The 25,535-nt window shown below is 41.1% G+C and overlaps 1 protein-coding gene across 2 annotated transcripts in view; it reads left to right on the top strand.

Moving 5' to 3' along the window:
* tmem104 (transmembrane protein 104) overlaps nt 1–21,609 on the top strand; it is a 73,123-nt gene extending 51,514 nt beyond the window's left edge. For both annotated transcript variants that reach the window (XM_034894663.1, XM_034894662.1), the window contains exons 9-10: nt 6,442–6,535; nt 20,823–21,609. In XM_034894663.1, coding sequence (XP_034750554.1) covers nt 6,442–6,535; nt 20,823–21,586 — 858 coding nt within the window. In that variant the 3' untranslated portion in view covers nt 21,587–21,609. The remainder of the gene's footprint in view (nt 1–6,441; nt 6,536–20,822) is intronic.
* The last annotated feature ends 3,926 nt before the right edge of the window (nt 21,610–25,535 follow it).

Here is a 25,535-nt window from a genome sequence, read left to right as displayed (position 1 = left end):
AAACAGGAGGAAAGACGGGAGGAAAGGAGACAAAACAACACACGCAGAAACAGACACAAACACACAGACAGACAGACAGACAAGGGACCAAACGCCTGCAAAAGTGATGTTCTGCCAAGTGTCCAGAGTCTTTCCTGGCGCTCCATGCATGCGCGCCGTGGAGAGTTCCATGTATATCAAATACAAATAGGAAAGGATCCACATATATACAGGCAGTGAGCACTCCCATATCATGTGAAGAAATGTGCCTTGTGCTTTTATTGGGCAGAAAGTGCTGTTAATTATTTTGATGAGGTGCATTTACAGGGGTGAGAGGGTGCTAGACCATGCCAGTTGAGAGCAAGGCCCGGGGAGGTCCTTTCAATAGGAAGGGCAGAGCGGCCAGATATCACTAAGAACTGATAAAGCCTGGATACCATACCACAGTTTTTAGGCTGCACAGTAAATAACTTTCAGATAGGATGGATGGGCAAAGGCCTCTGCCAGGGGACACCGTACGCCTTGAGAACTGATCTTAATTGAATGTAAAAGAAAAAAGAGGAACGTGGTAGATTGAATGCAATTTGTAAATCTGAGAAGGGTAACAAGCCAACCATGCCAAAAATGTCTTGTAGACAATGAACTCCCCTTTGTTCCCATTGTGGGGCTGTTATCAGCCTCCCTCCAATCAGAAATGCTGTATTGTTGAATAATTGGGAAAGGTGTGCCAGTTACAAGCTAAATGGCAGTATGTTTCAGCTAATCTCCAAGATTTAATGAGATAAGAGATAATGGGGCCAAAGCGTAGCTGGCATTGCTTATTAGAAACATTGGCAAAAAGAACGTCATGGAGGGACCAAGGCTCTGACATAGCATTTTCTAAGGTATGCCGACAAACAGATGTATCTTAATTTAACCAGGTGAGGAAGGGTCTTAAGACAAAGGACCAGAAATAATGTTTGAAGTTGGGAACTGAAAGGCCACCATCCTCTCTCCTTTTTTGTAGAGGAGACCTCTTGAGTTGCGGCCGCTTGCCTTTCCAGATAAATTTAGATACCGCTGATTGTAATTTACAGCAGTAGCCAGCAGGACGGGAGAGAGGTAGCATAGAGCTCACAGAATTGACCCTGGTTAAAACATTCATTTTAACCACTGAGATACAGGCTTGAGTCGACATGTCATTTTAAAGCCGAATATGCTCCTCGCATAATCATAGAAGGTGAGGAGGAGACTGATAATGATAGATGATGCCGTGTATTACAAATCCATATTGGTGACACCATAATCAAATGGTGAATGGCTTGAGCCAGCTGCTCTAAAGAAATGACAAATAATGCAGGACTCAAGGGACAACCTGTGCGGGAGGACCTAGAAACTGAACCCTGTTTGGTCAGAGTTCACTAACTTTACCATATGAGACTCCAAACTAGGAGGCTAGGAGTTTTGCAAATATGTTTATGTCCGCGTTAAGCAGACTCAGAGGTAGATAGCTAGAACACTCTCTAGGATCTTTATCCTTTTTCAAAAGTAAGGAAATTAAGGCTGTTAACATCCCTTGAGAGTTCACCCTTTTCAATAGAGAAGTTAATCATGTCAAGAAGGAAAGGGCCCAAATGTTCCCAAAAGGTTGCATAAAATTCATGGGGGATTCCCATCAAAGCTCGGTGATTTACCCTTTTGCGTCCTCTGTACTGCCACCCTTAAGTCTTCAATAGTAAATCAATTTGTCCAAGCTATCTGATTCCTCTGCTGATAATTGAGGCAAGTCAATCTTATTTAACCAGCCGTCACAGTGGGATTTACCCAAAGTAACTTCAGATTCATACAGATTGGAATAAAATTTCTGAAAGGATTTATTTGACAGGGTCATTTCTAATACTGTCATCTGAGGAGTTAATAGTGGGAATATCTGCAAAATAATCACTGGATTTTAATCTAATAGGGAGAAGGTGGCCGGGTCTATCACCTGAAAGTAATAGCGCTGTCTTGCTCTGTGAATTTGATAATCAAACTTCTGTTTCAGAATGTTGTTTTGTTTCTTTCTTGTCTAATCTGGTGAACACAGCTTCAAGGTTTTGCTGGTACAGTGACGTAGCAGAATAGTATAGTATTGCTCCTAATACAACCTTTTATCGCATCCCACAATATCCTAGGGTCTTCTACAAAGCCAACATTAATTTCTGTAAATGTCAAGAATTCTGCCAGAAACTGAGTGATATTGGATTCATTTTTCAGTAAAGTAGTATTGAAATGCCTTCTAACCGCACGTTGAGATAGCTGGCCAGGGGTGGTTGCGCGAATGACGCCTTCATGGTCAGATAATGCCATTGGAAGTAACACCGTTTTATCAATTGGATGAAATAATTGAGGGGATGCAAAAAGAAAATCTATTCTGGGAAAACATTGTCTACCTGAGAAAAAGGGATAATCCTTACAGGTGGGATTAAGTACAAGCCAAATATATATAAGCCCCAAGCTGCTGGCCCATGTCTTCAGAGCATTTGTATCCTGAGCCTGGCTACTAGTGGCCTTTGTGTTTGACTGATCAATATTTGGATCCCACACAGCATGGAAATCTGCACCGACAATAAAAGAACAGTCTGTCAACTCCAGCATTTGATTGGTGAGCGTATTATAGAAATTGCCATCAAAAGCATTAGGCGCATAAGCTGACACAAGTGCAATTTTCCTAGCACCAAACTCTGTTGTGGAGATCCCAGTTCTGCCTGTATCATCTGGCCAAGAGGACAACAGTACTGCCAGTGCAGCAGCATCAGAATGGCTGCATCGTGCTTTGGCCTTGCTTTCCACTCCGCCTTAATTAACTATAGTGAGCATAGAATGTTAGAATAGCAGAGTAGGAACCATATTAAACAACTATTTGGCAAAGTTGGGCTGGGAGCTCAGCCTCTAGCCACCATCTCCGTCCAGCTGATCACGTGACTCGACTTGATACATTTAAAGACAAAGCTCTCCTTGTTATTGTTTACAGAGTGTTGAACACTTATGCACCAGGCATATTTTATTAAATCAAAATAAGTTTTTTTTTTTTTTTTTATTTAAGATTAATTACTGTCCTCAAAATGTTGTTTTTTGTTAACCCTTGTATTGTCTTCACTTTCAGGACCCTCTCGTATCCCTCGGGTCAAATTGACCCGTCACTTATTTGGAGTTTTGAAAACAATTCGGAAACCAAAAATAAGCTTTTGTAATAGCGCAGGAAAAGAAAACTGTCCCCCAACCCTTTTCTATTTGCTCCAGTTAAAAATATGAAGGAAAGATTATGTGTACTCTTTTAAGTCACTACATAATACTAAAAATATGAAAAGTAATATTGGAGGATGTTATTTGTGTAGTCAACCTTCTGCCTGTTATTGTGTAAATGATAAATGGACTAAAAAGCATCAACGTGGTCATTCAATGTAGTTTAAAAGTTACAAATCTTAATTTAGTCCCAGGTTAAACATGCTGTAGTTTCCATTACCAAGCTGCAGGGAATGGACCGACCATGTGTAGACATTCTCGGCTAAAACACTGGGGTATGTCAGCCAGCTGCCATCAATTTCACTTTCCTCTTCAGACACACATCTCTTAATAATGGTTCATTCATTACCTCCAATAGGTGTTGCAGATTTATTCCCTGGCTCTGTTCGAGCTTAGGCTGCACTTTGCCAAGAAGACAGCTGGTAATAATTTAATACATGGACACATAGGCATCATCATTATTCAGCAGAATTAAGGGCCATGGTTTTTTCCCACCTCTCACACCCACAGATACTCCAGCTGTCCAGCTCTACATCTGGAGGTAATAGCTGACTTTTACTTGGTCCGAAACTCCCTTGTTTATTATTTACAACATATAAAAAACACTGTGTTGGGTGCTGTAGGACACCTTCTGATTCTTACCTTCTGATAAATATGTCTAGGTTTTGTAAGTCCTGCATGGTTTGGTTCACCAATCCCTTTGACTCCTGACTTACCGGATGTTTACTAAGGAACAGATTTAAAGTAGCGCTGGGCAATATGACAAAGTATATTGTAGGGCTGTGCATATAATCAAGTTAGGTAAGGATTTACTTGAAGCTTTCTACATAAGAGTGACATGACACTGTCATGACACAGTCATAACACATGAACCCTAACTTGTTATGACAAAAACAAATGACACTTACTAAAAGAAGTGTTATGTCATAACCGTTTATGACTTGTTTATAATGTTTAAGACGGGTTCATGACAGCGTCATGTCACTCTTATGACGTTACCTTCAAGTATAGTGTTACCACAAATTGTTAGGTTTCTAATTGAACGATTGCAAAAACAATGTTATTGAGAAAAACAATGATTTTACTCATTATATTTTGAAAGAAAATTTATTTAGTGTTCTCAATTTTTATTTTTTTTTAATTCAACTGGGAAAAGTATTAAAATAAATTTCACAGTTCAAGGTGTTTTCAGTATTGTTTGGTTTAACTGTGTTAAATACTCTACTCATGATTTTAATATTGACCAAATAGTTGTGTTGCGGGTATATTTACACATTTTGGAGGGCGCTTTACATACTGATGCACTTTACGTTGTTGTGTTATGTTAAGTTTTTAATAAAATGAAAGGGTTTTCAATTGGCATGTATTTAATTCACACAAGAGTATACAAAATAGGCTTTACCATCTGGTTATTTCATATAGACTATTTATTTATGGAATTAGCAGAAAGCATGCTACATCGTGATTATATTGTTATCGAGATATGGCATTATCTATATTGGGATAGAAGATTTTGGCCATATTGCCCAGTCATAAATTTACCCCTAACCCTTAAAAAAAAGAGAATACCATTCTGTGAGTATAGGCTTGGTTGGATAGAAGGTCTTTGTTTTAGTGAGATCTATTCCTGCTGCCTGACATTCAGGGCTGGATTGATGATTAAACGCGCTGCAAAGGCTTCTCAAAGTGCCAAGCTGCTGAGGTGTATTACTAAAACATGCTTTCTTCTTTTTACAAATTGTATGCTTGTTTTTTTAGAATTGCTGAAAACATTTTTTTGCTGTGTTAAAAGATTTTTTCCCCAGCATTTGGGAAGTCACTCTGGAAACCTAAACCTGATATATAGAGCGTTGAGAAAATGTCTTTCGGTCCTACATGTCTCTAACTTGATGCATTACATCAATGCATATCCTAATTGCAAATTATCTTAGATTATTCACACTACACACTCCTTAGTCAATTTTTTTGCACACTACACACTCTTTATTTTAAATTCTGCACAGCTTTTAGCTCCATTTTGATATATTTTAGTCATGTCTTTATCGCCAATTTTTATGACACATCATTCCACACAATGAAAACGGTTGGTAATCCAGCATGTAATCCTGTGTGTGTGTGTGTGTGTGTGTGTGTGTGTATGTGTGTGTGTGTGTGTGGGGGGGGGGGCCACACAAGTGACTGCCCCTGAAATCACATGCCACTCAAAGTGTGCAGTGAGACCTGAGAGTGTGAGGGGAACTGATGGAATTGGAGCTACGGTAGCCGGGCCACTGCCTCTGATTGCAGCGCTCGATAAAGAAAAGTATCTGATAGGCAATCAGAATTGTGGCCTGAGAAGATTTGAACATTTTTTGTAGACTATAGATCGGTCCACCTGTTCTCCTGTTCACCTATCTTTGATAGGGCTGATGGGATTTTGACAGCAGATGCATCTCTACTGGCGTTTCAAAATGACATGTCAGGGTATTAAACAGAGCAGCCAGCTAAAATGAACATGGGTCAAACAAACACACCAAAGTGGGATGATGTCACAATGTCAAAGGCATGGGTGGGTGTCTTTCAAAGTTATCAATTATTGTTTATCCTGTAAATGGTTAATTAAATGGTAAAACATGCATGTGTAAAGGGGGCTAAGGTTTGTATGTTCAGCAAATAGACACTTTTCACCTGACGTCAGACAAATTCCGTCTGACGATATCTTCTCGTTGTTTCTGTACTTAAATATGCTAAAAAAGATTTATGTTTTTATTTACTGTGTGTATTCATTATATCGGAATAAACATGATTTATGTTTGTTGGTCCATGGTCTTCTCTCATTTGGCAAAAGTTCCCCCCAGGCAAAGCATGTAAAGGATTCCTGTCTCAGACAGTCTCAGAAACATTTTATTACAAATTAGAAGTACCTCAAAGGCAGTGCTGTACAGATGTTCATCATATTTATCCCCCTGTAAATCAAACTGACAAGCTCTTTATGCTTTATTGGATCTGGATGACATTTTACTGTAATAGCTTTGGTTTCTCAATCTTACTGCCTTTGTTATTGGATAGTTTGGTTCCTGTCATCCATTTCTCTGATCATATAAGAGTGATTTTAAGATGTTTTTGGTGTGTGTGTTTGTTGGCCTTACCTTGAGCAGGTAACAATATGTGTTCTTACACAACAGTGAGAGAAATCAACTCTTTCTGTCTGTCCTGCAGGGCGTCTTCACTGTCATGTTGGGACCTTTCACCTTCTTCAACGCCCAAAAGACCAAATATCTGCAGATTCTCACCTCACTCATGCGCTGGATTGGTAAGAATAAACTAGTCATGTAATATGTCCTCACTACCACTGATTACTCAGTTTACATTTAGAAGATTTTGACTTCTTTAAACATGGGATTTTTGGAAGAAACCACTTTTCACTGGTTTCCTCCAGCCGCCTCTTTCTGCCTCCCACTTTTCTACCAACACATATTTCCATTTTCTTTGTCTCCCCATTTCTTTCATTCCTCCCTCCCTGCCCTCACCTGTGTGGCTGCTGTGCCCAGGTCTGTCCATCATGGTTTTGCCGTGCTCTGTGTCTTTGATTCCTATCTCCGCTCATTCTTCAGCCTGACAGGCTTGACAGGCCGTCCCAAGCTTGATTGGACCGTCACTCACAGGGCGAAGGGCGAAAATAAACCGCCCGTCCTGCGCCCGCTGTTGAAATCACAACACCACTGAATCATGGCGCTCCCGCCACCCCCGCACTGCCGCCTGCAAGCTTGCTTAAACGACAACACATCCAAATACTGTCCACTGACTGGCTGGCTAAGTAACACATGGGTTACTTAGCTGCACCTTACAACTTACTTCCTCTTCTGTCGTCAGAGTCACTCTGCGTTGGGCTGAGATGTGGTATGTTAATGCTGCCCAGAGGAAAGGTCTTCAGATTTTTCGCAAACATTACTTGGACTCCAGGTTGAACACATTAGATTGTTGTGGTCCTTATGACTTCACATAACACCTTTTGGGCCATAATTTAAGATTGTATACGCTATTTATGACAGAATTTTACACAAATGTCTAATAGGAGAAAAAGATGACATTTCATACCCAACATGTCAATGGTCAACTTCACTTTGACGTCTTAATATTCTGCCAAAACACTTTTCTGGCCGTTGTTCAACGCCATAACTCACAGAACGCTAGGAAAGACATTTAGTTGGATATTGAGTTGGTGACTCTAATATTGAAACTATGAGGATTGTTAGGATCTTCTGTGCTGCCGGTTTAAAGGTGTGTGTGTGTGTGTGTGTGTGTGTGTGTGTGTGTGTGTGTGAAGCATCCATGTTTCACACACATACAACGCATACCACAGCAACACTGTAATTCTAGTTTTCTTTGTTTTGAGTTCAACAGTTTGAGTTAGTAAGACAGTTTTTGTAAAGACATCTCTCTTTTCAGATATATGTATAAATGCGTATTTTTGGACAACTACAAGGCGGTGTGATAGAAAGCAAAAGTACTGTAACACAGTTTAGCATCCTACAGTACTCACATTTTACATTTGGATCACAAACTGTGTCTTTAGATCAGATGATTAGCAGTCAATGGTGTGTGTACTGGTGTGTTTTTTGCCTCTTAAAATTATGTAAACCACCACTTTAATTCTGCCTCATCCCCTGCATGCTTGAGGCTGTTGTAAAATAATTTTAGTTAGCTTTTTGACTGAATTCAGCGGATGTGGCGTGACTTGTCATTTTAAGCTGATCACAGCTGCTGTTCTCCAGATGAGGAAACCACTAACTGGTTATTTTTTTGTGCCTGGGTCTGTTTTATCATCAACACTCTACAGACATAAGACCCCAACTCTCATCCTGACCATTACTCACTGCTTCCTGGATACACCTGCAGTCACCTGTGCTGCCCTGCGAGGGGACGTGTCGTGCCGGATGTCAGGCTCAGCAGCTGGCTGTTGTGTCTGGGCTCTGCCTCCTGCGCTCGGCTCTGGCCTTGTCAAGACCGATGTCGCTCAACTGTAGTCTCCTTCTTGTCCAGTGAGCCCTGTTTTGTTCACCAAACATGAGTGATGGTGTGGCTGCCTGCTGCAGAGCTTCCTGTAGCATACCGGGATTTTCAATGAAGTAGCCATTAGCCTTGGTCAGTGTGACACCTACGAGCCAGAGCTTCAGACTGGGGAGACACCGGTAACGCTAACGTTACGAGTGGCCTTTGTTCTGACTCGAGTGCCTGGGTTTGTTTCCCTACGATTCAGTAAACTGCCGTTAGCGTCCTTAGCGCCGTATTTAAGTGTTGACCGGGCTGGCTGCTAGCTGGCTGGGGGTTGACTGTGGATGTGTCCCCGGGGCTGTTGTTAGCTCTCATCCCGCCTTGCAGTACCTGGAGAGCGAGGCAGACACATAGGGGTGTGCTAGCTATCTAAATTACCATTAGATTAGTTGTCTATCTATACAGTTAACGTTACTGATGAATTTGTGGTAGCCAAGAGTTGTTAACTGTGGTCAAAACAAGGTCGTAATGTTATGTGAACCACCAAGAATTAGCTAACATAACAACCTAGCATTAGGTCCTTGTCAACTGGCACCTTTACAGGATGCACCAACACACACACACACACACCCAGTGCACTTTTCCTCTTTGTTCCCCCTACATGTTGGAAGATGAATTGTCCATTACTATTACCATTATTCCTATGTCTCATTCCAACGAGTAAATGAACCACTGAAACGATTTTGGAACCATTATTTAAAGGTAGAAAAGATCTTTGGTGTTGGATCGATCAATATTGAAATCATTCAATATCAGTAAATAAGGTCTCTCTTGTGTGTTGCAAAGTGGCATGTAATCAGTGACAAAACGATGCCTTGTGGCAGAAAAATAACTCTCTTCCAAACCTTTGGTTACAGCCGTAGTAAATGGTGTTGCAACCTGTTAACCCCTCACGTCCTGCCCACTGAAAGCAGGAGGGATCATGATGTATCCGCTCTCTCCGAAGGGCCACCTCCTAAACACTGACAGGAGCAGAGAGCTTCTCTAATTGATATTGAGTGGTATGAGAGGGAGGGAATAAGTTAACAGCCATCCTCACTCAGTAAATGAGTATTAATCACTTCTGTCCATCTCTCCTGGGAGACATGGAGAGCTGTTTGGATCCTCAGAGGCGTTGCTGTCTATATTAACTGTTGAGTCAGTGGTATATAGATCTGTGCTTCCCATGAGCTGCTGTCACATTTATTTCTTGATGAAACCCATCCTACCACCGGATAGGTTACACTTTCCTTTCCTTTGAAGCATCTTTTCCGCGGCTTCTTTATAAAAGCTAGCTACATTTGATTAAGAGAGATTTATTCTGGCTTTTTTTAACACTTTCTCTTAGATGTTACATTTTTATTGATCAGTGTTATAAAATTCCCATTAAAGTAGTTTTATAAAACAATAAAGCTTCCAAGGAGTATGGTTATTTTTTTTAGGTACTGTACTTGTATGCGCCTGTATCTACATTTATAGCTTATAAAAAAACTAAAAGGTATGGTTTAAACTCCCACGTTTAAACGTAAACTCGTAAAGATGATGTTTGAGAACACACAAAATTAATTTTGCATCTTCAGAGTTGTCAGCCTAAGATAAACTCAATATTTATGTGAAGTGTAGTAAAACAGCATCGTTGTCCTCCTGCAGCTAGAAAAAATAACAAAGTCAACGAGTCATTGCTTCAGTGATCCATGGAACTCCCCATCAATTGAATCCTCTTAAGTTACAACAACAGGAGCTAAGAAACTGCCTGCAGGGAAATCACAGCTGCCCAGTGCCATTTTGAATGGGTGAGCGAGGCAGATGTTGTTTCTGAAGGTCAGGTAGACTAATTAAGGTGGAAAGTTCAGTTTGTGCAAAGCATGCAGCTCACAGGGGGACAGTGAAATATAAGTACAGCAGGACCACAGTTCAGAGGTCCTGAACAATTACATTAAAGCTTCACTGCATAACGTTTTAATATTAATAAACGGCCGTTGCATTCAAGCCATTGCCAAATGAGTTGCTACAAAGCTAATTAAGACTATCAGCTCCACACAACTCTCTCTGTAGTTCTCAGTATAACTATGTTCAGAAGAGTGTGGCGTCTGGTGTCTTCCGCGCGCAGAAACTCAGGTGAAGATAACTACCTCTTTTGAAGAGTCCATGTTTTTTGAATTCCTCAGTGTCCTCCTTGGCTACTAGCTGCAGCGTGGTGAGGGAGGGGTGTTGGCTGTGCACACGGAAGGCTTGTATCATGTGGATGCTTCAACAGTGTTGTTGTCATTACTTAGAATTCCCCATGGGGGCGATAGAAACTACAAAACGGACGAACAACAGAAAACGAGCGTAAAACCGGCGTACGGTCCTTTCCACGCAAAGCTCGACATTTGTCAATATGGACGTGAGCGTAGGCTACAATCAAATCTCACGTCCAGTTTAAACTTGTTAATGCAAGTTTTTGAGTCAGTGTGGACATGCAGTGCAGCATATGTCAATTCTCTGCTGTCTGACTATTTTGCTGCTGTAACACTATAATTTCCCATTTTGTTGGGATCAATACATATCTATCTATCTATCTATCTATCTAATCAGTTTAACAGGAGAAGGAGAAGTCACTGATCACTTATCATCAATGGCATATCTGGCTGTTGTAGAACACCTCCATGTGCCGATACAACAGTGCACAAGTACGCACACGGGCTGCGGTGGAGTGCTCCATCGGATTGATTAAGGGCAGACGGCTCTGTCTCGCATCAGCGGGCCGGGGGGGGCAGCTACTATACACAGCAGAAAAAGTCTACAACATTGTTTTAGCGTGTGGGGTTCTGAAAACAGGGTGCCATAGATGTAGCGATGGAGCCAGATGACCCGATGCCCAGAGAGAGCTATATGAAGGAGACAGGATAATATTTCTTGCTTTTAAAATCTATAGTGTTATGTTTGGCTGTGATTACATCTGGTTACATCTGACTACATCGAGGCCTCAAAACCGAGAATACATTGGGGTGTGATATTTAAATGACGATTGTTTCCATCCTCTGAATTTATCACTGTACGACCATTGTTACGCTCTGATTGGTGTGATATGAACATTTCCTGAGTCACACATGAGGCGTGAGATGATTTCTGCGCTCATATCTGCGCCGGTTTCTATGTTAGGTTTATGAATGAGGGCCTATAGCTTTAAGAGGGAAGAGAACCCTTTCTGGTTGGATAACTACATTCCTTTTTGTTGTCTTTATATGAGAATACTGTTGTCAGCCAAGGACTAAAGCATATTTTTGAGCGTAACTAAGTAACATGATCACGACCACTCTCTCTCACCTGACTTTTTCCGTTTTTTTCTTAGTGCCCCTGTCCTCCATTGCTGCTTAGTATTAATGTTTTGGTGCGTAATGAAAAGGTTGACCTCCTGCTGAGTTGAGGTGATTAGGGGAATGTTTGGTGGATTCCTGCTTTAGTCGCAGAACATGATAAATTGGCTCTATACTCAGTGACTAAGGTTTTAATTAAAGCCGGTGACCTTAGTGGCTTGTTTACAGTGGCGTAACGTGCCAATACCGGGCCCTTATCAAGGATTATCAAGGCAGCATAGCACGTAATGTCGGCACACTGTCCACGAGTAGGCTACCATGAATAGGACAGGAAGGGATCATAGAGACACAGCATATGAGATGACTGACAACATCAGGAGGAGCCTACAAGGGCAGTCCCATCAGAATTTCACAGCCCTTTTTTGAGATTGTTGTCAACCAAAATGCCTGATTTCGTGGGAGCTTTTGTAAAAAATTGCAACAAAAGTTGCAATGTTTGTTACAATGAAGTTGCGAATAGATTTTGTATAGTTCCTTTAAAATAAAAAGGAAACTTACTATTAATTAAATACCCTGGGCTGAGATTTCCTAGGAACCTTAACAAAAAGGCTCAGATTTCTCCAAATGTTAAAGGAAAATGGCTGGTGGATTTAAGACAAAAATATTATAATTTATTGATTAACTGAAATAAGAACATGTCTGTTACTGTCAGTGGCTTGTTGATCTTTACATTATTGATTTCCTATCCTGGGGTGGGACACTCATTCATATGGTTTGAAAGAGTACTTATTGGATTTTTCCTTATGATTACAATAACGAGCGTAGCTATCTGCAGTTTAGGTCATCCTGTGCATGCAGTTTATCCTGCATGAGGTACTTATCCCTAGACTGTGGGTTAGCTACAGGAGATGGCCGTCGGCGCGCTCCCAGTTCGATAACGACAATCATCAGACCTTTTGTTGTTACCTTTTGTTTCCCATCAGTTGACTAATTGTGCCAGCACGGGATATTTGAGAGTTTGAACGTAGAATAAGACATGGCTTAAAAGTTAAACTAATTCTGTATATTTTTTCTGTATATATAACAATAATAATGTAATATTTGTGTATTACATCTTTTAGCTAGATAACTATAATGTATAAAGAAACTTCTTATCTGTGGGTATTGTACAATTTCTCAGCGCTGCGGCTAAGTGCGTGGACTAATTGATGTTTTCATGAAGCTGTTAGTGTCATGGAGTTTGGCTGTCTCGTCCCTGTGAACCTGAGCTGCAGCACGGAGTGCTAAACAGGCCGACTGCTGTGCTGCTCTGTGCTGCGTTTGCTGATAGTCCTATCTGAGATCACACACGTTGTTATGAGGCAAGGCAGCCACTTGTCAGCCCAGTCGCCCACCAAACCCCGCGGCAGCAGCCCGCTAACTCCAGTCCTAAAGGGTTTCAAGTGGTGGAGCTCTAACACAGCAAGAACCCCTGACACCCTGGTGAGAATAGGCAAACAGCCAGGTCTACAAATTAGCTAAGAGGTTATACGAGAGCGCTGTCTCTCTTATTACTGCTGTGTTCTAAAACTGCTAGAGGAGGAGATTTTTAAATTTGCAAACAAGAAGAGAAAACAGTAGTGCACTAGTACCACATCTTGCTAGACTGATTATTGGGCATTTTTTGGCAGTTTGCAGATGATCCGTATCTGTTTTTTTGCCTGATAACGATTAGTTAATTAAAATGTGCGCTACTTTGGCCCCGCTACAACTCTTTGTCCCTTTGCTGACTTTATGTTCGGCCAGCAACACTATCTCTTACTGTGTTTTATGTTGAAAGTTTCTAATTTATTTAATAATTGCTTAAAGCATTTAAACAAAGTTCTGCATTTAAACAAGGTTTGTGTTAGAATTTTTAACATTCCAGAATCTTAATTTAGATTTTTTTTTTTTCACTGAACATGCATATTGGTTACAAATATCAGTTATTGGTTTCATTAATTACTATTGGTATCGTCTTCGAAAAACCAGTATGTGTCGAATCCTAGTGCCAGAAGCGTGCGTTGCATTAGTGCTTCCTCAGTGTGTAAGCAGCAGCAGTGCTACGGGCTCTCAAACATTAAGAGAAGTCCCTGACCTTCTCACTATCATCAATGAATTGCTCACGTTTAAATGTCCAAATCGTTCTCTCCGAGGAGCGAGACTCGCCAACCTGCAGCTTTCTCTTGCTCCGTCGCACATGAGATTGATCACCACTCACCTTTCTCTCCACCATTTTCTCCTCATTAGTTGAGTCCAGGGATCCCATCTCTTCTTCTGAAGAGTCCTTCTCCACACACAGACAATGACTCCTTGGAGCATTGAGAGTGTCTGACAGCCTTGGATTAACAGCACTTTTTCTGTTTTTGTTACTAGTAAGAACACAGCTGTAAGAGCCTTCTCTGGAGGGTTGTTAAGTTGAAACGTTCCTCACAAGGCCATTCCCGTCTAGGTAATATAAATCACAGTCTGCAAGATGGACATGCACTAGTTGTGTGGACGTGATATGTAGCTGTTGGACACCTGCTCAGTTTACTCATTTCGTGTTGTGGCGTGTCAATTTTAAAGTGAATGTACAGTAATTGCATATCCTGGCAGATATAGAAATGAGTTGGAGGGTCTTGGGTGTTGGGTGTTGCTGCTGGCTTATAGTGGGTGACATAGAAATGTGTAAGGTGAGATATGACATCAGAGAGTCAATGTCATATTTCAAAGGGTCTTTTTCATCTTGTCAATACATAATAAAACCGTTAAGCAAGGCACGGGCGATAAAGGCTGTGAGAAGCCATAACAAGTTTAGATTAAAACAGAATGTCAGGCTGATGTATATTTCCTTTGTATGTATTACTGGTTTCCCTTTGTGATAGTTGCTGAGTAATGGTGGTGTACATAAATTTAGTGACTTGAGAGACCCTACTGAATTTGCTAAATAAATAATAGATTGTTTTTCCTTGGTCCTTCAAAAGCAGGCAAGGTGGTCAAAGCTAATACGCTCTCATTTCATGGCTGCACAGTGCTTCAGCATTGAGATTCATAGCTACTATAGGTGCAAAGAGTGCGATAAAATTGCCACAGGCGGACGTGATTTGCTCACCTTGTGTTGTGTGATGCAGCTTGAGAGTCTGTGACAAATGATCACATTATTAAATGAGGGCTTTATTCTAGAGGCTTTGTTCATGGTGTTCAGCTCCTTTCTACCATCTGATTGACTTTCAATTTCTTTAAAAAATAAGGGGTTGGTTCCTGTGGCTTAAGTAAGATTAATGAGTCCACTGCCTCTAATTACCATACAGTGAAATGTGGGCAGGAAAAAAAAGAAATGTTGCGTTTTTAGATTTTGAAACTTGGAGGGATTCTGAATATAATTTACAGTAGTTATTCAAGTTCAAATTACAATTTACATTTAATTGGCGGCTTACCAGTACGACCAGCCGAGCTGTCCTTTCTCACAGGCTGTCTTGCAGCGTCATAATTTTGGCTGAACTTGCAAAAATGTGCTTACGGTAATATAGTAGTGCCCAAACCACCCTGAGGCACTCTTTCCCACATTAAAGATGTTTCTGGGAGAAAGAAGTGGAGAGTAATGCAGAAATATAGGCAAACACTGGAGACTGTTTTATGGCCTCAAATAGATAAAAAAAGAAAGATATATTGTTTGACTTTTCTCACACATGTGTGAGGAGCTGCACCAATTGGACTGTTTTAATAATGGATTCATCATTTCAGTCAGTTTCAGCTTCTCAAATGTAAGAATCTGCTGCTCTTCCTTGTCATTTATACAGGCCAAAAGTTTGAACACACCTTCTCATTCAATGCGTTTCCTTTATTTTCATGACTATTTATATTGTACATAATCACTGAAGGCATTAAACTATGAATGAACATGTGAAATGTTGTACTTAACAAAAAAGTGTGAAATAACGAAAACTTGTCTTATATTCTAGTTTCTTCAAAATAGCCACCCTTTGCTTTTTTTGATAGTGCTGCAAACCCTTGGTGTTCTCTCAATGCGCTTCATGAGGTAGTCACCTAAAGTTTGTTATAGTAAACCGTACATCTTTAGGTTTTGGACTTTTGGTCCGAAAAAAGCACGCAAACGACATCGTTGTGGCTGTTGTAAATAAAAATTTTTTTAACAGTTTAAAAAAAAACATTCTACCAAAAAAACACAGAAATGTATCAGTTAATCGAGAAACTAATTGGCAGATTAATAATCGTTACTTGCAGCGCTCCAGCCGTGTGTCTGTCTCATTGAAGGTTGTCTGTTGCCCAGCTGTTTGACCTCTCTGTATTAGACATCAGTGTGGGGAGGAATGCGGCTCACAGAGCTTTCCCCCGGAGCCAGAGATTACATTGGCTGTGACCCAAAGATGCATTTAATATCAAACGCTTTAGAGTGCTTAAATCTTACTGCTGCTACATACACACTACAACATGCTAACATCTTACTACTACTCTGATACGAGTGTATGAAAATTGTTAAACAAGGGTGAGGATTGTAACTGTTTGTTCGAAATCAGGATCAGTGCACATCAGCCTACATCTAACACCAACCCTCCATTCTGTCCCACTATTTTCTCCATCCTCATCATGACCTTTACTGTGTTTTAAAGGTGCTGTAAGCCATGCTGGGTGGTGTTACTTCTTGTTGCCATTCGAAGTACTTTCAAACAAAACGAGAACGCTCTCCCCCCCAACCACCCTTCGGTGCTTCAGCCCACTAATATTGGTATAAAAATACAAACTTAAGACATGAAACTTAAAGTCCTTAAAATACTCTGAGTTGACAATAAGGACGTCCCAGAGCGCCCCCTGGTGGACAAACTATGCAACCCCAAAACTCATAACATGGTTGACAGTTCGTTTGTATTTTTTTTATTTTAATTTATCAGAATCATTTATTTGTCAATATAAATGATTTTGAGAAATGAATATCTAAAAATTGGTCATTAGAAGTGCTGATACCGATAGATTGGGCAATGCCTAATTTCGGCATATCGGCCCGCTGATATTGGACGGGCTCTAATTGGATATAAGGTCAGAAAGGTTTCCTGTACATCAGCTCATTTATCAAATCACATTTTATGGTTAGGAAGTCCTCTGGCAAACATGAATACAAATTATCAACAGCTAGTGTGTTTGGCTATATTTACATTTAAAAAAAGTGATCACAAATCAGGGAAGCAGTTAACTTAACTAAAACACAACCCCTCAGCAGTTTAGGAAATGAGGCGTTTTGGCCACAAACCAACTAGCCAACAGTTGGCAAGGCTGGGGTAGAGATGCGTGCGACAGGAGAAAACATCTGCTTTTAAACATCAACAGGATGATAACCGATATCAACAGGTTTTTGGGGTATGTGCAAACATTGAAGCGGTGTCATTCTCAAGGTGGTTGAAGGAATGAAAGAGGAAAACTTTGAAGAACCTGATTTTGTAAACTCAATGTAAATGAGAATATGAGTGGAATAGTCCTTTTAATTAGCCAAGCTTAATAGGAATATTGAGCAAGTAAACAAAGTCAGTAACTCTTGCTTGTTGTTTTAAGTCTTACAAATTTAGTCCTTGTTATACTTGTTGCATTCCTGTCTCTTATTTAATTTGATGAGGTTTATTTCTCTATACAGTATTTCTGTAACACTACAAAAGAAGTCATGGTAGTTGTACTATTTCTTTCCTAATCCCTACTTAATCCCCAATAGATTGTTGCGATTGTTGTATTTTGATTGCTTCCATCCTTGTTGTTTTGCGGTCGCCTCCATGCTTTGTCAAAGATGGTTTCTCCCTTTGTGTCCCTGGTCATTAGAATTCATTTTATCCTCCTCGTGTATAGTAAAGTACCACTGCACGAGCACACAGTAGCTGATTAAAAAAGCTTGTTTGAAACTGTAAGCTTCCTCTACCCTGTTAACAGACTGCAACCTGGGCTGGACTCAATATGCTGTACGTGCCCTCTTGACTATATCCATTAAAGGCAGCGCGCCCTCTTTCTCTCTCTCTCTCTCTCTCTCTCTCTCTCTCTCTCTCTCTCTCTCTCTCTCTCTCTCTCTCTCTCTCTCTCTCTCTCTCTCTCTCTCTCTCTCTCTCTCTTGCGCATCACATTCAGTCACCCGGAGTGTATAAAAATGCGTATGCTATAGAGTCATTTTCTGCATATGTGTGACGAACGATGGTCTGAGTGGTACCTTCTAAATGTCACCCTGTGTTTAAAAGGACAGCTTGATGATGAAAGTTCAAGAGCTGGCTCCCGGCCATCGCAGGGCTATGACTAACTCCTGGTGTCACAGGGCTGATTGAATATGTGTGGAGGTGAGATGGCTTACTGGGCCACATGAGTGTCAGCCGGGCACTGCATGCCACGCACATAGGTCTCCTTTTTAGCTCCGTTCATGCTGGTTGCCAGAGGGGCATCTCTAGAAATCAATTGGAGATGGGATGCAGCAGCAGGAGGTGGAGACACGTGGGGGGTGCTTCTCTATCTTTACCTAGCTCCAATGACTTCATATCACGCCATTAAATGTTCCCAAGTTGTTTTCTTTATTCTTTAAGTTCCTGGCAGTTGGAGGGCACTTCTTTACTGGGAGCATGAACTTTATTCACATTACCTTCCCTCTCTAAAGCAGTATTGTTTCGTCAGAAATGATACCACATTGAAATGTAGTATAAACTAGGTTCAATTCAGTTTTATATTTTAACAGAATTTATCTCAGGACACTTAACAGATAGAGTAGGTCTAGACCACACTGTTTATATAATTAACAGGAATCTAGAAACCCCGGACAGACCCTGGCTGTTGGTGGGCGCCCTTCTGGAAGTACAGTAGTGAGAGAGAGAGATAAAGACACATAGGGTCGCCAAATTAAGTTATACAGCACATTTTGAGCACAAAGGCAATCCGAAATCCTTTTTAAGGATATAAACCATTTAACAAGAAAACAAAAATACAGTGGTTAAAATCAAGCAAGTGTAAAGATATAAAGATTTAATCGAAAACTGTTTACAAAACGAGATTTTTTTAACTTGGATTTGAATCAAAGTAGTAAATTGACGGGCGAGTGTTATTTCAACAGTTAGACATCTTTGGTTCTAAAGACCAGATTTAAGAAAAAACAAGCAGCGTTACAACTGCAGCTTTTTGGTAAATTTGCTTGATTGATGGAAAAGATTTAGCCTGGTTGATAGCAGACCCTTCTCAGTTGTAACTGAGAGAGGGTCTGAGGAAGGTTCAATCACAGCCCAAATCCAAAGGGGCGTCACCAACGGACACCGCTCAAATGCCTCTTGGCGCTATTGGATAGATCTTAAACCAATCAGAGCAATGAAGGAGATGACGTATGCAGAGCAAAGGAAAAACATCTCAACCAGCGAGCATGTTGCAGAGCTACCATCGTTGTTTAAAGCCCGCCTCAACGCTTGTGATTGGTGCCTCGATTTAAAAAAAAAAATGGAAATGGGCTCCTGTCCAGACATACTTGAAGAGCAAATCTCAAATTTGCCGGAAGTTCATCAGGGTTTTCCCAGGCAATAAAAGATTGGTAGACTATATTAGAACATGGGTATTGCTTTACATTACAAGACACGAGCAAAGCGGCTTTGGGCGGTGTTGGATGATGTATGAAGCAGTGATAAGCCGAGGGGTTAAATGTTCATTTTCATCAGTTACCAAAAAAAGGTTATCACTATTACTCTGTCATAGTGTATGTCAGTGTTTAAAAGTGCTGCACATAACAGTGCTGCGGGATGAACTACAGTAAACCCTATACAAGGCCACTTCATCCTGAACTATTGCACTTTGTCAACATGGATGTTTTTTAGATTAAAGATAGAGACATGGCTGTCATTCAAGGGTGTATGTCTTGGTATGGGTATGTTTCCCTTTGGTAGAATAATAAAGAGGACATTTTGGAATGAATGAGTTGTTGTAAGAGAAGATTAAATGTGTTTGGATTAGAGAGGGGTTGAATAAAAGGATCATTTCAGGGTTTGGCCCCAAGCTGACCCAGAACTGTTACCCCTCGTAGTTACACTGCAGCTAAGCTCTGCCGCCTTGCATCATGGAGGGTGGAGTGTGGCATTTGACAAGAACACAATGATGCCGTTCATGGAAAGAAGTAAAACATGAAGATGGTATAAACCCACAAACATGTTGCCCCAAGTGCCCATATTATTAAAAAAAAAGAAATCATTTTTTCTGGGATTTAGGGTGTTATTTTGTGTCTCTGGTGCTTCCACACGCATACAAACTTGGAAAAGGTCCTTTTTACTTAAAGGTGACCAGATTTCTCAGACATTTTCATCTCAGAAGCGTATATACCTCCAAAACACGTCATGTTTTTATTTAAACTTTTTAAATGTATTAAATTTAAACTTAAAACGGGGACAATAGACCTAGAGCTGTTTTCTGTTCATAAAAGTGCTCGTTTTGCTACTGTCAGGCTCAAATTAATATTCTAAGTGTCTGACAACATTATTGAAAGGATTTCTAAGGAGGTCAACCTTTTTGTTAAAGATTAAGATCATTTTTTAAAACATAAAAGTCCGCGAAATTGCGTTTGCTAAACCCACCAGACTCCATGTAAATAATCCGGCTTTCTAAAACATCTCTGGGCTCTGAGCAGCGCTGGCTCTGGCTGTCTTGTGCCTGTGTGTGTACTGTGTGCAACGGTAGGCTCCGTTTGGTCAATGTTTTCTTTCTTTCATTCCACTGAAAACCGGGGACGGGAACCGGGGACGTCTGGTCACCCTTTAGTTACTTCACTAGCTGAGACGAGGTGGCTAACCGTAGCGTGCTAGCGCTAACGTAGTAGCTCGTTCTCAGTGACAAAACACTGCTACAACACACACTAGTTCACCATAATCTTCAAAAGAACTACTTCCTGTCCCTGTTCTGCAGGTATTCCACAAGTGGCCCTCGTCTAACAAAGATAGCATAGAAGTGCATAAACACATAAGTTAGAAACAGGATCTGTCGCAATGTGCAGTACAACAAAAATATGGTGTTTTTGAGAATGAAACCATGTGAACCTATCTGTTCAACCTCAAAATACAATTATGAACCTGAAAATAAGCATAATATGGGCGCTTTAAAGTTTAGACCAAATCACCATGACGCCATGTCACGCTAACACAAATATCACTACTAGGCAGTTTGGGTCTATACTCTCTCAGTCCGCAGTAGGATTCTTTTCTTCTTTGCAAGCAATGTACTTTTACAGTGTTCTTAATTCCATCTCCTCTGTTCTTTCCACAGCGTTCACCATGATGATCATCTTGGCTCTCATCCGCATTGGGAAAGGCACCGGCGAGGGCCGCCCCCCAGTTGCCTCATTCTCTGGTGTGCCCAACCTGTTTGGGGTGTGCGTCTACTCCTTCATGTGTCAACACTCCCTTCCCTCGCTTGTGACGCCCATCTCTGACAAGAAACGTGTGGGCACCCTGGTGTTGGCGGACTATACCCTCATCCTGGGTTTCTACGTGCTCCTCTCCTTCACCGCAATCTTCTGCTTCGACAGCTCGCTGCTGCACGACATGTACACCCTGAACTTCACAGACAACTGCAACGTGTTAGATATTCCGGTGCTGCGCTACTTCTTGGGCCTGTTCCCAGTTTTCACCATCAGCACCAACTTCCCCATCATCGCCGTCACTCTTCGCAACAACTGGAAGACCCTGTTCCACCGGGACGGAGGCACCTACCCATGGGTGGTGGACCGCATTGTGTTTCCCCTCATTACCCTGGTGCCCCCAATTGTGGTGGCCTTCTGCACCCACAACTTGGAGTCCCTGGTGGGCATTACAGGATCCTATGCTGGCACAGGGATCCAGTACATTGTCCCAGCCTGCCTTGTGTATTTGTCTCGACGCCATCTGGAGCCCGTGGTGGGCAGGGATGCCGTCAACAAGCACCGGTCTCCCTTCCGCCACGCCTTTTGGGTGTGGTTTGTTTTGGCTTGGGCCGGCTCCTGCCTCATATTCGTCACAGCCAACATCATCCTGACTGACACCAGCAAATGAGAACTCACTGTTCCAAGAACTTTACTTGCTGCTGGTTGGACAGTGTGCCTTTCATGGGACTTTTGTTGCATACATTAAATGTAATTAAGAGTAATTTATGAAATTTCTTAAAAGGGACCAAATGTCAACAAAGACAGGGAATTGAAAATTGTTATTTATTAAAAAGGTGTTTCGTCAACAGTTTGAGGTAGTAGTTTGAGGTTTTCACAAGGACTTGCACAAAAGAAACTTTACAAAAAATATACAGTATATCGTAATAGTCCAGTTGGCTTTTCAGTTCCGGAAAGCTGCAAACTTCGGAAACAAGTCTCATTTCTGAAACTGGAAAGTTTCAGACGCTGTTCGCCGTCCTCTATCCTCTGGACCGCCAGGGCAGAATGTTTATATTAAAGCAAGTGAAAGAGCAGAGCAGTGAAAGGAAAAAGAGCCTGTCACATTTAATCTCATGTTCTGTTGCTAAACTGCTTGGTGTCTACACAGGTTGATAATAAAATTGGAACAGAAACCAACAGACGAAGACAAACGAACGAATTGGGCTCGATCATTCTTTGGTGGCTTGACGTGTAGCCATTCCTCAGCCGCCGCTGCCTCCCATCTCCTCGTCCTCTCGTGAACAATGAAGCTCCTTCAGTGACAGATCCACTGATAGATAGGCCTCCAGGAAGAGCTCCGTCTCTGTTCATCTCCAGGCATTCACGCCTTTAGTTCATGCACAGGACACGTCTCCTGTCGTTTACAGCTAAACACCCATTCATGACTCTGTCAGCCTCGTTCTGTATCTATCAAACAACCCAACACCTTACAGGATAATAGTGATTTACAGTGCTTCAGCTGTAGCTATGGGAAAAGTAGCCAAAAGTGAAGGGTAGTATGCCAAATGTGAGCTTTACACTACTCACTGTTCAGCAAGTCATGATACCATAGTGTCCAGTGTGACACATAAGTGTCTGAAAATAGAAAATCATTGACTCATTGGAAGAAAAACTCAACAATTTTTACTTCCCCCTGTCCATAATCTTCTTACATCCACACACGTTGTTCTCTATTGTTGTCCAAACAAATAATCATGATAAATAACATAGATATGATCTGGAACTGTGGTGTGAAATGTTGTGCTATGTTGAAAAATGTTGTCTTTTCTTTGTCTTAATGGCTGTATGGTGAAACAGCATTTATTAGCCTATTTCATAGTTGATACAACCTTTTCAGCAAAAACACCTTGTTTCTGTCATAAACAAGGTGCAAAACACATTTTCTCATTGAGGGAACTTTTAGCTTGGAAGTTCTTAAAAGTAGGCTGTCCATAAGAGACACATTTTAAAAAGAATGGTCCAAAGTAAAGCAGCCAACATTCAGAATCAAGCTTCAAAAACACTGGACACTACATATCCCATAATGCAGTCATCTTTTCCTCAGGTCGAGTATGGTCAATATTCATCATGACTGTTGTCCAGCTCTGCTTGGAAAGCATTTCTTCCCTTTTTGTCCCCTAAATAGCTAAATTGAAGCTCTTATCACAAATTGGATCTTTAGGTTTACTGTGGGAGCAGGAACACACACGTGCATCTTCTTTTCAACACCACTAGTTTCCAGTTTACCATTTATGTAATTTCAATTTTATTTATAGTGTCAAACCACAACAGAAATTGTGTATCTCGGAACACTTTACAGATTAGAGAGTAGTTTCTAGAACATAGACTATGATTTCCAGAGACCCAATAAATTCATTCACATTTGGTGTGAAGTGTCACTACAGTTGTGTTCCATTAAAATGCAAGCCATTATTAGGGTGCACAGCGGCCTGTGGAGCGGTTAGATAGGCTGTGCAGCTTTTTCATCAACTGCTTAATGCAGTTTACATTAAAAGGTAATAAGCTTACAGTAAGATGTCCACTCATGCATTGTTGCATTGTTGTAGCGCGTTGAAGGTTGTCGAGGTGTTGTGAGCTTTACTGTCACCCCTGTCTCTGAGTCAGCTGGACCAAATATGGACTCGACTGGTTCTCACAGCTTTGAGATCGTCAGTAATTTTGGTTATTTCAAAACAATGCTTCTGTCAGCTTTTGTCTAATCGGCGTGGAGTCTGATACAGTACCAGCATGCACAGATCCATACAACTTTAATCTCATATGTCATTTGGATGTTTACGTTCCCACTTTTGTGCCGTTTGCTCCAGGTCTTTTTTTCCTCTTAAAATGGAACATTTGAAGGAAAACTACAAACACTTTAACTTTTGATCACTGGTTATAATTCCGTCTCGAGACAAAGATACGACTGTATGCGTGTTTGTGCTTTGGCACAAATAAGACGAAGATGTTGAATATGTGACATTTGGTTCAGATGACTCTTGTTTGGAGTTGTGAATTGTGCCTTTTTATGGGCTTTCAGTTTTGCCCTAAACTTCTCAACTGCTGTGTTTTCCCAGCTTGCCAGACAAAAATGCATGTAAGCCATTTCATCAAACGGACAATCACTGTTTCCCCAAAGGACTTGTAATCCTGTTTTTTTTCTTGTCTCTTTAATTTTGTTTGTCCTTTTTGTTGTTGCTGCCCTTTAGTTTACAGTATTTTCAAATGTTTTCTTTGTTTCTTGTATTTGTTTACATAATTTGCCCAGCCTGTGATTATGTCATTAATATGGATGTTTACCGCATTAATTGATGCCCTGTTTAATTTTGATCTCACAAAGAAATAAAGGCTTTTTATTCATCTAAACCTCATGAACCTCAATTACTTAAGCGATATTGGGTTTTCTCACAACCTGGGTTTTTTGTAGTTGTCCTCATGCCCATCATTTATGAGACTCACTAGAGAATTTGGATCTCAAAGATTCTAGACATGGAAGTAAAGTGTTTTAAAACGTGTTAAAAGTCTGTTTACGTGCTATCAGAATTACTTATGTGGAAGGGTAAACTTATTTTTAGTATTTATGAGCTCATTTATGAACTCTATTTCCTTTACTATGTAATTGCATTGTCATACTATACCTGTTTGTGGACACCCATGTCCACGTACAGTGTACATTTGGCCTGGGTCTATTGTTCCTGGTTAGTATTTAATAAAGGGAACATAACGAACGGATGTTACAGGGTGCAGCGTCTGTTGGACGGACCGTTGGCAACGGTTGGAAGAGCGCAAGAGTGTTGAGCGAGCCTTTATCCAAGTGGGACTACGGACTGGCCTGGACTGAAGTGGAACTGGCTTCTGGTTCCTGGTCGGGGAAGAGCGTAGACTGGTAACCCCGGGGTGGGGGCATTGGAAAACTGAGACGCCGGTAGCTGAACTGGGAAGGGTGTGCGCATACTCCACAGGAATTGCTTTGACCAGGAAGAGGGGTTGGAATTTAGGTACTAACCCCTGGAAGACTGCAGGGGCAGTGGTGAGACCCAAAAAATGTCATACAAATACTTATAATGTCCACTAGGAGTAATACAGGCTAAACAAACAAGATAACTATTTACAAAAACATCAGGTGTGGTGAGTAATGGCGCCAGCAGTGTATGTGAATTCATGGTTGAGTTAAGAGGCAAAAAAAGGCAATGCAGACGCAAACCAGGAGTGGAGCCAAGGAAAGAGACAGACAGCGAGACAGGACTGGTAGATAGAGGGCAAACATTCACAAACACTCCCACCAAGGAATGACATCACTGATTTTGATAGTGTCATTAAGTCCCCTGTAGTCGATGCTAGGACGCAGAGATGTGTCCTCATTATGAAGAAAAACCCTGCTCCAATGGGAGATGATGATGGCCGACTAATTTCAGAAGCCAAGGAGTCCTTGTTGTACTTTTCCTTTGCCTTGGTCTCGAGCAGAGATGGATAAGAGTCAGTCTCTAGAAGGGGAAGTAATGAAACTGTGTCCACACTAATTAGACATGTAAATCTCCATGTACATACACGGAAATTCAAACTTAGATTCTTAAATGTAAATGAATTCTATTTGCACTTTG

Source organism: Etheostoma cragini, chromosome 15 (assembly GCF_013103735.1).
Source record: "Etheostoma cragini isolate CJK2018 chromosome 15, CSU_Ecrag_1.0, whole genome shotgun sequence".
Classification (NCBI taxonomy): Eukaryota; Metazoa; Chordata; class Actinopteri; order Perciformes; family Percidae; genus Etheostoma; species Etheostoma cragini.
This window is presented reverse-complemented; position numbering and strand designations above follow the sequence as displayed.